A 14,840-nucleotide genomic window follows, 5' to 3' on the forward strand; every position below is an offset into this window, starting at 1 on the left:
AAATATATATTTCTATTGATTTCAGAGAGGAAAGGAGAGATTGAGAGAGAGAGATAGAAATATCAATGATTAGAGAAAATCACTGATAGGCTGCCTCCTGTACATACCCTATTGGGGATCGAGCTCAGAACCTGGGCATGTACCCTTGACTGGAATTGAAATTGGGAACCTTCAGTCCGCAGGTCGACTCTCTATCCATGGAGCCAAACCAGCTAGCAAATCAGCTAGAGCTTGATCTCTCTCTCTCTCTCTCTCTCTCTCTCTCTCTCGTCTCTCATATCGCTATTGGGTGTTGCAGACTTAAGATCTCCAAATTTGATCTACTGATAGTAGTCTTTCCCACACCTGTCCTTCACATGGTCTTTTCTATTTGAGTAAATGACAGCTCTTCCAATTGTTCTGCCAAAAACTTGGTGTCATCCTGTCTTTCTCTTTGTCTTAAACCTCACATCTAATGTGTCAGCAAATCTTGTCAGATTACTTTCAAAATACAGTGGAACCTGGATATAAGGGACTAATTCGGGCAAGGGGTGTACTTTAAAGATGAAAATCAGTTATATATAATAAAGTAGGTTTTCTGAATGTGTATGTGAAAAAATTGACAAATTAGTTTACCTGTTTTTACATATGTAGACACATTTGTATAATTAAAATTAAGTAGGTATGAAAAGTTTACTTTCACAGAGGAGTTTTCCAAACACATTATTGCTTATACATTCACCATAGTTTTGAGACTGTGTAATAAGTATGGAATCTAAATGGAAATAACCATTTCGCAGAAAATAGATTTTAATTGTATTTAACTAAACAAATGAACAATGTTCTAAAAACAAAACAAAATTTAAATTTTATAAGAACAGGAAAAAAGTTTTCCTATTTAATCATCTTTGGATAATGATATATCCAGACACTCCAGTTGAGGTGTCTCTTTAATATTTGATTTTGAGAGGCTTGCTTTAGGTAATCCTGCTTTGAAAAAATCCATCTAGCTTGAACGTTTGAAGTCTGCTTTTTTTTTTTTTTATAATTAACTCCCTAATATTTCAAAAATGGGTTAATGAAGTTGAATTTTATTATCCGATGAATTGTCAATAAATGTTATTAGATCATGGAGATGAGATCCAAACACTGACAACTTTATGTTTGGGGCATGTTGTTTCTTCTTCCTTCTTATCTTCACACCCACCCTCATCTTCCCAGTTCATCAGCTCATCTGCTATTTCACTTTCAGTCATAGTGTGGTACCCAGGGTCACCTTCATCTTCTTCTGGCCACTGTAAATCCTCTTCCTCAGCTACTTGTCCACCAATATTCTGTGTTGTCCCCCAGTGATGAGTAACCTCCAGCCCTTCTAAATGCAAGTCTCACTCCATCGTCAAGTAAATTCTTCCAACCAGTTTCTAATGTTTGCACTTCTTTTCATGCTGCAGCAAAATTGCTGATTTTAAATGGTAACTCTTTAAAATGGTAAGTTTTGTAAGATATACTGTCTTCTTATATGTTCATCATTACCTTCATTCTGCAATACAAGCACTACTTCCTCTAAAAACTTTTTGCAATATATTAATTTGGTTGCCAGAATTATCTTTAAAGGTTAAGGTTGGAGTGATGTGTTTAAGGTACATACATAATTTTGACTTTATACTGAATGGATCTAGTAATGTGTGCATCCTCCAGTCACCGAGAGCAAACAAATGCACACAGCTGGAGTGCGGCTCAGTGCACATGGGAACGTTGGCCAGCATATGTTAAAACTTCTAAAGAAAGTCACTCTACTTGCCAACAGAACCAATTCCTAGGTGCCATGTGGTGTGATCATGTCCTAATCATTTGCCAAACATTGTTTAGGAACGGTGATTCTTGGATTTAAATATGCAGAGTATAGTTGTCGATAAATGGTGAAATTACTACAGTGGTTTTACAACATATGGTCTATTTGATAAAATTGTTAAAAATAACTGTGAGTTAATCACCAAAAAAATAATCCGTTAATTTAACTATAAGAAAATCTTGGTTAAAAGCATTTTAATTTAATGGGGTGTTAATTTTCACATATGACATACAGACCAGAAGTTTTATCTGTTAAATCTGAAGTCTGTTAATTCAAGGTCCACAAAAATCCATAGTTTACTGTATATCCAGAATGCAATCACATCTTCCAGGTCAGGTCACTACCGTCTGCTATCTAGATTAGCTTAGTAGTCAACTAATTGATTTCCTTCCTTCCTTCCTTCCTTCCTTTCTTTCTTCCTTCCTTCCTTCCTTCCTTCCTTCCTTCCTTCCTTCCTTCCTTCCTTCCTTCCTTTCTTCCTTCCTTCCTCCCTCCCTCCCTCCTTCCCTGCCTCTCTCCCTCCTTCCCTGCCTCTCTCCCTCCTTGCCTCTCTCCTTCTCTTTTCTTTTTATTTATTTTCTTTCCATCAATTCTAGTCTTTTGTTCAATCTAAACACAGTTGGACCTATTAAAAGGTAAGTCAGATTGTATTGTTTCTCTGGTCAATACCTTCTAATTGCCTGTTTCACTCAAAGTACACGAGTCCCACAGGCCTCCCAACTGGAGATTGAACCCAAAACCTGGGTAGGTGCTCTTCCATCAGCTATGGTCAATATTTCATATTCAATAATTAGAGACTTATTTTTGAAGTTTGGGTCAAGAGGAATTGTTTAATAATTGCTCTCAGGAAGATCCTTTTAAATGTGTTTTTATTAATTTTAGAAAGAGAGGAAGGGAAAGGGAGAGAGAGATAGAAACATCAATGATGAGAGAGAATCATCAATCAGCTGCCTCATGTATGCCCATTACTAAGGATCAAGCCAGCAACCCTGCGTGTGCCCTGACATTTAATTGATCTAGTGACCTCTAGGTTCATGGGTTGATGCTCAACCACTGATGTTTAGTGTTTAAATATTTAGTTTTAACCAGGAGAGTGATTTGTATAACTATATATAGGTTATAATTTTATTTTAATCCTCACCCAAGGATATATTCTTAATGATTTGAGATAGAGATAGAAAGAGAGAGAGAGAGAGAGAGAGAGAGAGAGATGTGAGGGAGAAACATTCATTGGTTGCCTTCTGGTATGCTTCCCATCCAGGAATTAAACCTGAAACCCAGGTGTGTGCCTTGATGGGGAATCAAACTGGCAACCTTTTGGTGTATAAGATGATGCTCCAATCAACTGAGCCACCCAGCCAGGCATTTTTGTACGTTGTAGAGGTATATAATCATGATATTCTTATGCATGAATTGATACCATAAAGAAGTAATTAAACTTTCTGTTGGTAAATTTACCTTTTCATTTAAGATTAGATGCAAAAGTTAGCAAATAATTTCATTTTCAAAGAAAATCATAACTAATTGGATTATTACCATTTTCTAACTATGTATATAATGACATGCAGATATTTATTTTATTTTTTTCTAATTTTTTTCCTGTGTTATTGAGCTATAATTGACATATAAAATTGTATATTTTGAAGGGATACAGTGTGTTTATTCCATGCACTTTTATGTTGTTAAATGATTACCTTAGGATTCTTTGTTCACATTTCCATTACATCACATAGTTACCAATTCTTTCTTTGTGGTGAGGACATTTAGATCTACTCCCTTAGAAACTTTCAAATATATAATACAGTATTGTTCACTATAATCACCATGCTGTACATCCGACAGGGTTGAATCCTATATGAACATGTATGAAATTTATTTAAATAATGCTGGCAATATGAAAGAGCAGCAGGTCATCCAAGAAAATCTATTCTGCACCCCCACACCATATGCCAGCTGCTTATATGGGGTAGAAAGACAAAGATTACATGGGGAAGTAGGCAGAAGAAATAAGAATGGGTATGATCCAAATGCAACAGAAATGGGTATTACAGGCATGGGGATGTAGGCAAAAGGAATAAAAATGGGTATAATGGTAAAGATTACACCAATGAAGGCTGGGACTCTATTGTTTCATCAACAAGGTTGTTAATCTTTCCATGATACAAGTAGTTAAGGAGGATGGCCCACATTTCCAAGTTAACTCCCAAGTGCAAAGGGACTGGGGAAAACTCCCAGCCAGATGAGAATATGATTTCTTTAATCAGAACAAAGCAATTATGGTTAACAGAGCATGATTAATATTTGTTATAACCTTAGCTAGTCTCTACTATTCTATTTTTTCCCTTAGCAGTAAGATTTCCTTCGTTCTCTTTTCCCTGGCAAAATTCCAGTGTGTGTGTGTGTGTGTGTGTACATATATATGTGTGTGTTCACACATCCTATGTAGTAAAGTGGTAATATGCAAATTAACCCTCACACCCTCACAAGATGGCTGCCTATGACCAGGCTGGCAGGGGCCTTAGTGAGGTGTGACCAAATGACTGAACAGCAGGCTGTGTGGGGTGACCAGACTGGCAGGGGGGGGTTCGTGAGGAATGACCAAATGACTGAACAGCAGGCTGCGTGGGGTGACCAGGCTGCTGGAGGGGCTGTAAGCGGTGACCAGGCTGGTGGGGAGGGGCAGTTAGGAGTGACCAGGCCAGCAGGGGGGGCAGTTGGGGGTGATCAGGCTGGCAGGAGGTTGCAGTTGGGGGCAATCAGGCCAGCAGGGGGGTCAGTGAGGGGAAACTTTGCCAGTGAGGGGGGCAGTTGGGGGTGTCCAGGCCAGCAGTGGGGGGGGGGAGTAAGGGGTGACCAGGTTGGCAGGAAGGGGGTAAGTTGGGGAGTGACATGGTCAATAGCAGGGGCAGTTAGCGGTGACCAGGCCAGCAGGGGGAAAATTTAGGGGTGATCAGGCAAGCACACAGAGGCAGTGAGGGGCAATCAGTCCAGTGGGGGAGCATCAGTTAGGGGCAACCAGGCAAGCAGTAAGGCAAGTGGTTAGAAGCCAGTGGTCCAGGATTGTGAGAGGGATGTCCTACTGCTGGTTTAGGCCCAATCTCAGGGAGGGATTTTCCCCAAGGGGTCCCGGATTGGAGAGGGTGCAGGCTGGGTTGAGGGGAATCCCTCCACCCCCATGCATGAATTTCATGCACCAGGCCTCTAGTTTACTATATAAACACAGGTAGATTCACATATTTAATATACACAACACATACATACAAACAGACATACATACATACCACATCCTCTTATCCATTCATTTATTGGTGAACATTTAGTTTATATATCTTGGCTATTGTGAATAAGGCTGCAGTGAACATGGGAATGCAGCTATCTCTTTGAGGCAGTGATGAAAAAATGTATGACTGTTCTCTAAATATTTGTGATGTCCATTGGTCTAATGTTTGGTTCAAGTTTAACATTTCCATCTCTTCACACTGAGCCTTTACGTGACTTAAGAATGAATTGAGCCCTGGCCTGTGTGGCTCAGTTGATTGGAGCACCATCCCTTATACTAAAAGTTTATTAGTTTGATTCCCAGTCAAGGCATATACCTAGGTTGTGAGTTTGATCTCTGGTTTGGGTATGAATGGGAGGCAACCAATCGATGTTCTCTCTCACATTGATGTTTCCCTATCTGTCTGTCTGTCCGTCTGTCTGTCTCTCTTTACATTCCCCTCTTTCTAAGACCAATGAGCATATCCTCAGGTGATTTTAAAAATTAAGAAAATGCATGAATTGAGTCTCTTGTAGGCACCATATAGTTAGGTCTTATTTTAAATCCATCAAGGCATTCTCTACTTTTTTTTCATTTTATTGAATTTATTGAGGTGCCTCTGGTTAACAAAATTATACAGGTTTCAGATGCAAATTCTACAAACACATCATCTATACACTGCATTGTGTGCTCACCGCCCCAAGTCATCCTATGCCTTTTGATTGGAGAACTCAATCCATTTACAAAGTAACTTTTGGCAGGTAACGACTTACCAATGCTATCTAGTTGTTTTCTGGATATTTTGTAGTTGCATTGTTCCATTCTTCCTCTTTTGCTGCCTTCCTTTGTGAATTGAAGGTTTTTCATAGTGTGCTTTGATTCCTGCACTTTATCTTTTGTGAGTCTGCTGGAGGTTTTTGCTTTGTGATTACCATGAGGTTTACATAAGACATCTTACAATATAATGGTTTATCTTGTGTTGATTACATCTTTGCTTATATTTAACTGCAGATCTGCCTTAAGAGAACAAAAAGAGAAGAGACGAAAAGCTGATCTATTACGTGAAAAAAATAGGGTGCAGTTAAGAAAGAAAGAAGAGCACTCTATTAAAGAAGTTGAAATGAACCCACAACTTGAAACCACCATTGGAACACAAGCCATCACACTGGAGATTATAGGAGAGAATGAGGTAAATTTATCTTTGGGAAAAATCTCTTATTTCTAACAGTACTTCATCAATATTTATACCCCTGTCATTTAATGTATATTATTACATTTAAAACAAACCAAAAGATGTTCTCATTCTAAATGTGAACTGTGACATTTATGATTTAAATTATTCCTAATTTATTACTATCCTTGGCATCTAATAGATGCTTGTGAATGTTTTCTAAATGAAGAAATGGAAAATAAATTGAGCCTACCCATTGAAATAAATGTTATTTCTGTCTCTTGAAAAATGTTGGGCTCAATTGCCTTTACACTGTGATGAAACTAGTCAAATGTTCAAAAATAAATTTTATTTCAGAATACTGTATTTTTGCTCTATGACAAATGTAGCAATCACTTACAATTTTAGTTTTTCATGGAAAGAAATGATCCTTGTGCTTAAACAGGCTACTTCCTTTTCACAGCTTGTTTAAGGTACTGCTCTTAAGCTTTGGACTTTTTTTTTAATGGAATGAGACCAAAAACTAAATGAAATGTGTTTCTAGGTTGTAGAAGAGCAAAATTACACTCATAGGCAAACTTCTCCAGAACAGAATGCCAGAATATTACAAGATGGAATTCTGACCGAACACTTTTGCAAACCAAAAGTGATAGAAATAGCTCATAAGAAAATGAATTCTGGGGTAGTTTATTTAGTCATTTTCAAATATACCAGTATGTGAGTATATGTGAGTTTGTATATATTTTAAAAATTAAAAAAATAATACTGTACATACAGAAACTATAGAGGATTTAAAGAGAGAGAGAGAGAGAGAGAGAGAGAGAGAGAGAGAGAGAGAGAGAGAGAAAGGTGGCTTTTGGGGTCCATTGGATAAAATGATATTGTTAATTCAAAACCATTTGTCTCAAGTAGTGACATTCACAATGGCTTCATCCAAAGGAAAGGCTTTTAATATTTTCCATAAGAATTGAGGTGTTGTCCATGATCCCAAAGATATTGCTAACAACAGATGTTCCAGATTTTGGCAGTAATTCAATTTCCTTGACACATTAATATAGAGGTTAGTTTTCACTTCCAGTGATGTTATGGAGGAAAGTATAGCAGGTTCAGAGATCACATTTTAGATGTCATTCTTTTGCTTTTGAGAAAAGTAACAATTTGTTCTAAACTCAGAGTCCCATTTTAATACAAGGGACTTTTGAAGAGAATGCAAGCCATAATATACTATATTTAGTGATAATTTATTGATTAAGTATTTTAATGTATTTCCCCATCCCCATTTCATATTTAATACTTCAAACATCATAAACAAGAAATAAAAGTTATTGAAGCAACAAATGTTCTCATGTTTTTCTAAAAAGAGCTCTGAAAATTTTACCTTAGTCACCATTTGTTTTTTGAAATATGGGCTTCTTTTGTGTTTCTGTATCCACACTGGAGAAGAACTATGGATTTGTGCAAGAGCACAAATTGTGGAGTCTGAAAATCTGGGGAAAATCCTAAACTTGCTTATCTTTTTAACCCCTCCATTCCAGATTGTGATAACTGAAAGATGGATGTAGAAGTGCTTAGGAAAATGCTTGATTATCAGTTATTAGTATAGTTAGTTTTTATAAATGACTATGAAAGTATTAGAAAAGTAGAATATCTATGGGATAATATTGGGGGGAAAAGAATTTTAGGAAATTTAGTTTGTCCTATGATATACATGGTTTGTACTCTTACTATGGGGTAGCTATATGTTCAGGCTATAATATCAACTTGTAAGTGTACAGTTATTAGTATTTTATTTAAATGCATTCTGAGCTTGTGCTGATTTATAAAAACCCTTTTTAATTCTGAGACTCTTAAAATTCTATTGTGATTTTTTTCACTTAAAAAATTCATCATATTATATTACATTTTTGAACTTTGAAGAATTTGTTTCTATAAAGTTAGAGGTTTGGATCCAACTCTATTTATTTTTTTCAGTGGGATATCCACATATCTCAACTTTTTATTATAAACATAGGTTATTCTTTAATTTCAGAGCCCATCATGACATGTCATTTCAATGTTTTAGCTAAAAGTCTTCTTTGTGTTACATAGGTTTCTGAGAGTTCTGGCAAAGAAAAAAGTCTATTGCATGGAAATCACATGTTGTGGAATGAAATTGCCAAGCTAAGACTGGAAATAGGCACAATAAAAAATCAGCTCCAGGAAATGGGAAAAAAATTTTTTGAGGCAATAGCAATTGTCAAAGAAAAGAGTGACTGTCTTGAAAAGACAATAAGGAAAACAGTATTTCAACACAATGTGGAGCTTGAAGTTCTGAGAGCTGAACTTATAATGCTAAACAGTAAACTGGAGGATGAACAACAAAACAGAGGAAGACTGGAAGCAGAAGTTGAATCATACCGGTCTAGACTGGCTACCGCTGTACAGGATCATGAGCATTGTCAGACATCAAAAGGAGACCTACAATTTGTTTTCCAGAGACCAAGAGATGAATGTTTATGGGACAAAATGAATTTTGATATGTCTAACCTAAAACATAACAATGAGATTCTTTCTCAACAACTTTCAAAACTGGAAACTAAAATCAATAGCTTAGAAATTGAGCTTCATCACACAAGAGATGCTCTTAATGAAAGGACATTGGTTTTAGAAAGAGACCTCATTCAAAAACAGTGTCAAAAGGAGAAAACTGAATATGTGTATCAAAAGGAACAAGTCCATAAAGACATTGGAAAGCAGGAATCCTTACAGGAGCGGCTATCTCACCTACAGAGTGAGATAAACACTCTGGATCAGGCTCACAACAAAGTTGACAGAGAAGAAAAGACAGTAATTAACATCCAAGATCAGATTAAAGCTATCATAAAAATATTTAATGATGAAATTGAAAATGGTGGTCTTATCGTGAATGAAATAATTAAGGATGTAATCGATGGATGGCATCATATTAAAGAAAGAATACATCAGTGTGAAAATGATGATGTAGAAAGAAATGTAAGTATCGAGACAGATAAGTATTTTTCAAATTTCCTAAGAGAAAATTCAGAGTAATATTTGATGATGGATAAGTGTTGAATCTAGTTTAATATTAAAAATGTAGAGATTATGGTCCTAGCTGGTTTGGCTCAGTGGATAGAGCATTGCCCTGAGGACTGAATGGTCCCAGGTTCAATTCCGGTCTAGGGCACATGCCCGGTTGCAGCCGCAGTCCCCAATAGAAGTGTGCAAGAGACAGTCAATCAATAATTTTCTCTCATCATTGATGCTTATATCTCTCCCTCTCCCTTCTTCTCTGAAATCAATCGTGTGTGTGTGTGTATATATATATATATATATATATATATATATATATTCCGTTTATAAATGTGTTTGCTCTATCAGCTTTAAAGCAGACGTTGTACCCAGTAGATGAACATTAAACCTAAAAAGTGCATTGTTTTGAGTAAAGACATTGTGCTGCCCATGAAATTTTAAGAGGTCAGGTTATATATAGATTATTAATAGATATAGGTTTATATTAATAATTTAATCTTATATTAATAGAATAATAATTTTAATCTTTCTTGTCACCAAATTTAAAACCATTAGGAAGTAGGTAAATGGCAATGCTCTACCAAAAATGAGTATTTTTGAAATTAAGATTCAATTAAGTGGATTAATTTGACAGCTAAGTTCAGATTTCCCAGATGAACTGAAATGTAGATGCTGTATCATATACTACCTTTTCTTCAATAGCTTCTTATACATTTTAGTTGAGGTAATGTTATTTTTATTTATGCATTTTGAATTAAATTTGGAAATATTTCAGTCTCGAATAATATATTCATATGACCTCTTGACTCTTTTAAAGGCATCTACTTTTCATTAAATCATAATTTGGGACTAATGTGATGAGTTTTAGCAAACCTACACTTGATTTAATCTTTCCACTACTATTTAAAAATTTCTTTGAATATTTTTACAAATAATGTGCTCGTGTTTCTCATTTGGAGGTCTAATTACTATCATTTGGAAATAAGTTTGTCCAAGACAAAGAGGATTGTAGCTCTCTGTGATTCATTAACTTGGCATTTCAGGTTAATGAGGGGTGACAAGGTTTATGTGTAGCAGGGAGGGAAGGTAAAGGCCTGGTTAGCTAGGGCCTTGAAGGCCATTGGAATGATTTCACTTTTCTTCTAAGTTAGAAACCTATTGGGAGGATTTGAACAGGGGATTGAATGTGTGAGGAACTCTGAAGTTAATTGAAGCCTCTGGTTAAAAAAATAAATAAAAAGAGAAAATTTTCCATAATATTAAATTTACTACCACTTGATCCACCTAGGTGCCCATTTCTCTTTGAGATGTCAGTAGATTGTATAGCTTTGAGATTTATGGGGGAGGGGGATGAGAGTGGGGCTGAGTCAGCTGTCTGATTTGGCAGGAGTGTTACATTTTCTGTGACTTTAACCTGATTAAGTAACAGGAACATGTCCATATGAGGAAAAGAAGGTGAATTGATGTAGCTGGTGATATTTTTCCAGTCATAGATTATCGTAATAACATTATGATAATAATATATGACTCTAACAAGTTACATCTAGGGTGGGGCCAAAGTAGGTTTATACTTTTTATAGTTGTTTGTATGGAGAATAATACAATAATTAGTAAACTCTGTGTTTCACATACTCACATCTGTAAACCTTTTGCCCCATCCTTTATGTGAAGTTATGTATTATTAACATAATTTCATAATAATGTGATTTATAAAATGAGTAACAGAAATATCTTACTAGGCCATTGTGAAACAACTTCAACAAGAACTGGCTGATAGCAAAACAAAACTACCTACAATAGAGTTTTTTCCGGAGATTGAATCACGTCATCATATGCATTTAGAAGATAAGAAACAAGATTTCAAGAACAAACTGGATCAAAGCAGAAGTCAAGTATGTATGAAATGTAACCTGTAATCAGTTAAACTATAGCTGGTTAAGTAATATAATGTGTTTTAGGATACTACTTTTCATGGCAGCTTTCTTATGTATTTCATAGTGATTAATTGTATTATCTTTATTGTGCACTTATATCTTAAACCCTGGCTTTTATTCTGCCATTTGTATATTTTTTTAAAGTATTTATCCTTAGGAAAGTTGAGAATTATGCATCACTCTTCATAGAAGTCAAGAGGATTGTTTTCTACTAAATAACATTGCAGTTCATGCCATTAGAAAAACAACCTCACAATTGTTTTCAGATAAGCTCTTCACCTTGGGCTTCCTGGAGGTGTTGTAGGACAGTGCCTTTAAAACTCCTACATTCTGAAAATGCTTTGAGGCACCACCTAAATGTTTCTGAGGTCTTAAGGGTTTTATAAGTCTTGGCTTCATCCTTAAACCATGTCTTCCTGGACACCCTGGATTTGATGTTAGCCCAGAGCCCTTTCTTTATTTTCGCACTAGAGGCCTGGTGCATGAAATAGTGCATGGGTGCAGTCCCTTGGCCTGACCAGCAATCAAAGAGCAAGTGTCTGGTGTGGGAGGGCAGGTCCCAGCTGACCTCTGAACCCTGGGCAGCACCTGGGCTCCCAGGCCCCTGTGCGCCCCTTCCGCCTGATTCACAGTGCCTGAGTTCCCACAGGGAGATTTAGTGAGTACAGCCAGATGCCACAGGCCTGGGCTCAGGGTGGGCCTCTGGGCTGCCCAGCAGCGCCACACAGAAACCAGGAGGCAGCATGAGCTCTTCTGGCTGGCTCACAGACCGGCTCCTGTGCAAACCCATGGGCAGCCTGACCAGCCCCTGCGGTCGCAATGGCTGCGGCCCGGTGGCTGTGTCCCGGATCACCCAGAAGACACCACGTGTGTGAGTCCTGGTGTCCTGGGAGAGGATAGCAGGAGGAGTGAGAGTGAGCTTGGCGGAACCCCTCATTCTCGCTGCACCTCTGTCCCCATCACCCCCGCCCTCAGATAGTCAGTGAGAGGTTGCAGACACACGTCATAGTGAGCTGTCAATCTCCTGGTCTCCCCAGTCGAACTCTTGATCAAATGACCACCCAAGGGGACAATTTGCAAATTACTCTTTCATTATATAGGAATAGAGGCTCAGTGGACAAAATTTGTGCGGGGGGGCGGGGGGGGGGGCTATCCCTCAGCCTGGCCTGTACCCTCTCACAGTCCAGGACCTCTAAGCCTGCCAGCTTAGGAAACATCACTTTCACAATCTGGGATCCCTTGCTCCTTACCTCCCACCTGTTCGCTCCTTATGGCTTGGCTTGCTGCTCCTTAGCACTGCCACAGAGGCAGGAGAGGCTCCCGCCACTGTCGTTGTGCTTGCCAGCCATGAGCCTGGCTTCTGGCTGAGTGGCACTCCCCCTGTGGGAGCACACTGACCACCAGAGGGCATCTCCTGCATTGAGCGCCTGCTCCCTGGTGGTCAGTGTACATCATAGCGACCGGTCGTTCTGATCATTCAGCTGTAATGGTTGCTTAGACTTTTATTATATAGATTATATGACAATTGGACCTGTGGGAGAAGCTATAAATGGAAAATGGATATTTAAAATCCTTAAGTCCTTTTTCTTTTATATTTAACTAGAGGCCTGGTGCACACAAATTCATGCACTTAGGGGTGGGAGGAGGGTCCCTCAGCCCAGCCTGCACCGCAGTCTGGGAGCCCTCAGGAGCCTAAGCTGCATTCTGGCTCCCCTCTGCGGGAGATGACAGGCAAGCTGATCAGGGAATAGTGCCCACAGGTGAGCAGCCGGCCCGGCCTCCCAATCACCACTTGGCTGCCACTGATTGCCACCTATGCATCCCCCTCCCCCTGATCTCCATCCCCCCCTCTGCCCACTGGCACCCACCTTGGCTGACCCACTTGGTGGCCCCACCCCTCACTGACCATTCTGCAGTTCAGTCATTTTGCATATTAGGCTATTATATAGGATTGTCTTTCTTTAGCTTATCTTTCTCACTGGTTTCACTTTCACCAGCTTCCTAGCAAGAATCCCTGTCATCCTTGTTTCAGTGTCATTTTGTTCATTTGTGCAGAAGCCCTTGCTGTCAGCCTCCTCAGGGGCCATCAGGCCTCTACTCACCATTACTTGGAGGCCTTTTTGGTTTTTATTCTCACACTTCTCTACATTATGTCAGGTTCCTGCAGTTGAAAGTCACTCCCAACTTGTGTGTATTTCTTTTTTAGTGTCAGCAGTCTGTTTTTATTTTATTTTATTTATTGTTTTAAGTATTACATATGTCTCTTTTTTCTTCCATTGACCCCTCCCCAGCCACTCCCACCCCCCAGGACAAGCCCCCACTGCCCCAGTGTCTGTTTCCATTGGTTAGGCTAATATACATGCATACAAGTCCTTTGGTTGATCTCTTGCCCCCCACTCCCCATCCTTGCCTTTCCTCTGAGGTTTCATGGTCTGTTTGGTATTTCTCTGTCTCTGGATCTATTTTTGTTCATCAGTTTATGTTGTTCATTATATTCCAAAAATGAGTGAGATCATGTGATATTTATCTTTCTTTGACTGGGTTATTTAGCTTAGCATAATGCTCTCCAGGTCCTTCATTGCTGTTACAAATGGTAAAAATCCCTTCTTTTTTATAGCAGCATAGTATTCCATTGTGTAGATGTACCACAGGTTTTCAATCCACTCATCTGCTGATGGGCACTTAGGGTGTTTCCAAATCTTAGCTATTATAATTTGGACTGCTATGAACATAGGGGTGTATGCCTTTTCTGATTGGTGTTTCTGATTTCTTGGGATATACTCTTAGAAGTGAGATTACTGGGTCAAATGGGAGTTCCATTTTTAACTTTTGAGCAAACTCTATACTGTTTTTCACAGTAGCATTCCCACCAAAAGTGCACGAGAGTTCCTTTTTCTCCACATCTTCGTCAACACTTGTTCTTTGTGGATTTGTTGATGACAACCATTCTGACAGGTGTGAGATGGTACCTCGCTGTTTTGATTTTCATCTCTCAAATTATTAGAGACTTTGAGCATGCTTTCATATGTCTCTTGGCCTTCTTTAGGTCCTCTTTTGAAAAGTGTTTATATAGGTCCTTTGCCCATTTTTTTATTGAATTGTTTATCTTCCTTTTGTTAAATTGTATGAGTTCCCTGTAAATTTTGGAGATTAAACCTCATCAGAGAACAGTGGCTTTGTAATACAGCTTGATATCTGGTATTGAGATCCCTCATACTTTGTTCTTCTTTCTCATTATTGCTGCAGCTATTTGGGGACTATATTGTACTAGTATTCTGGATAAATTTTTGGAGAGTTTGTTCTAGGTCTGTGAAATATATCATTGGTATTTTAATGGGGAGGCATTGAATCTATAGATTGCTTTGAGTAGTATGGACATTTTAATGATGTTGATTCTACCAATCCATGAACATGGTATGTTCTTCCAGCTGTTTATGTCTTCTTCTATTTTTTTCAGTGTCCTGTAGTTTTCTGAGTATAGGTCTTTTACCTCCATAGTTAAGTTTATTCCTAAGTATCATAATTTTTTTGGTGCAATGGTAAATGGAACTTTTTTGTAATCTCTCTTTCTGTAAGTTCACTATTGGTGTATAAAAATGCCATAGATTTTGTGGC

The 14,840-nt window shown here is 38.2% G+C and overlaps 1 protein-coding gene across 1 annotated transcript in view; it reads left to right on the plus strand.

Moving 5' to 3' along the window:
- Window positions 1-14,840, plus strand: part of LOC139015493 (putative coiled-coil domain-containing protein 144C) — a 38,439-nt gene that overhangs the window by 12,973 nt on the left and 10,626 nt on the right. Inside the window, exons 7-9 of the mRNA XM_070423291.1 lie at window positions 6,102-6,279; window positions 8,350-9,252; window positions 11,031-11,183. Of these exons, the coding sequence (XP_070279392.1) occupies window positions 6,102-6,279; window positions 8,350-9,252; window positions 11,031-11,183 (1,234 nt within the window). The remainder of the gene's footprint in view (window positions 1-6,101; window positions 6,280-8,349; window positions 9,253-11,030; window positions 11,184-14,840) is intronic.

The sequence above is a fragment of the Myotis yumanensis genome, unplaced genomic scaffold, assembly GCF_028538775.1.
Source record: "Myotis yumanensis isolate MYYU_CA2020_CCGP unplaced genomic scaffold, mMyoYum1.0.hap1 SCAF_1, whole genome shotgun sequence".
In the NCBI taxonomy this organism is placed as follows: Eukaryota; Metazoa; Chordata; class Mammalia; order Chiroptera; family Vespertilionidae; genus Myotis; species Myotis yumanensis.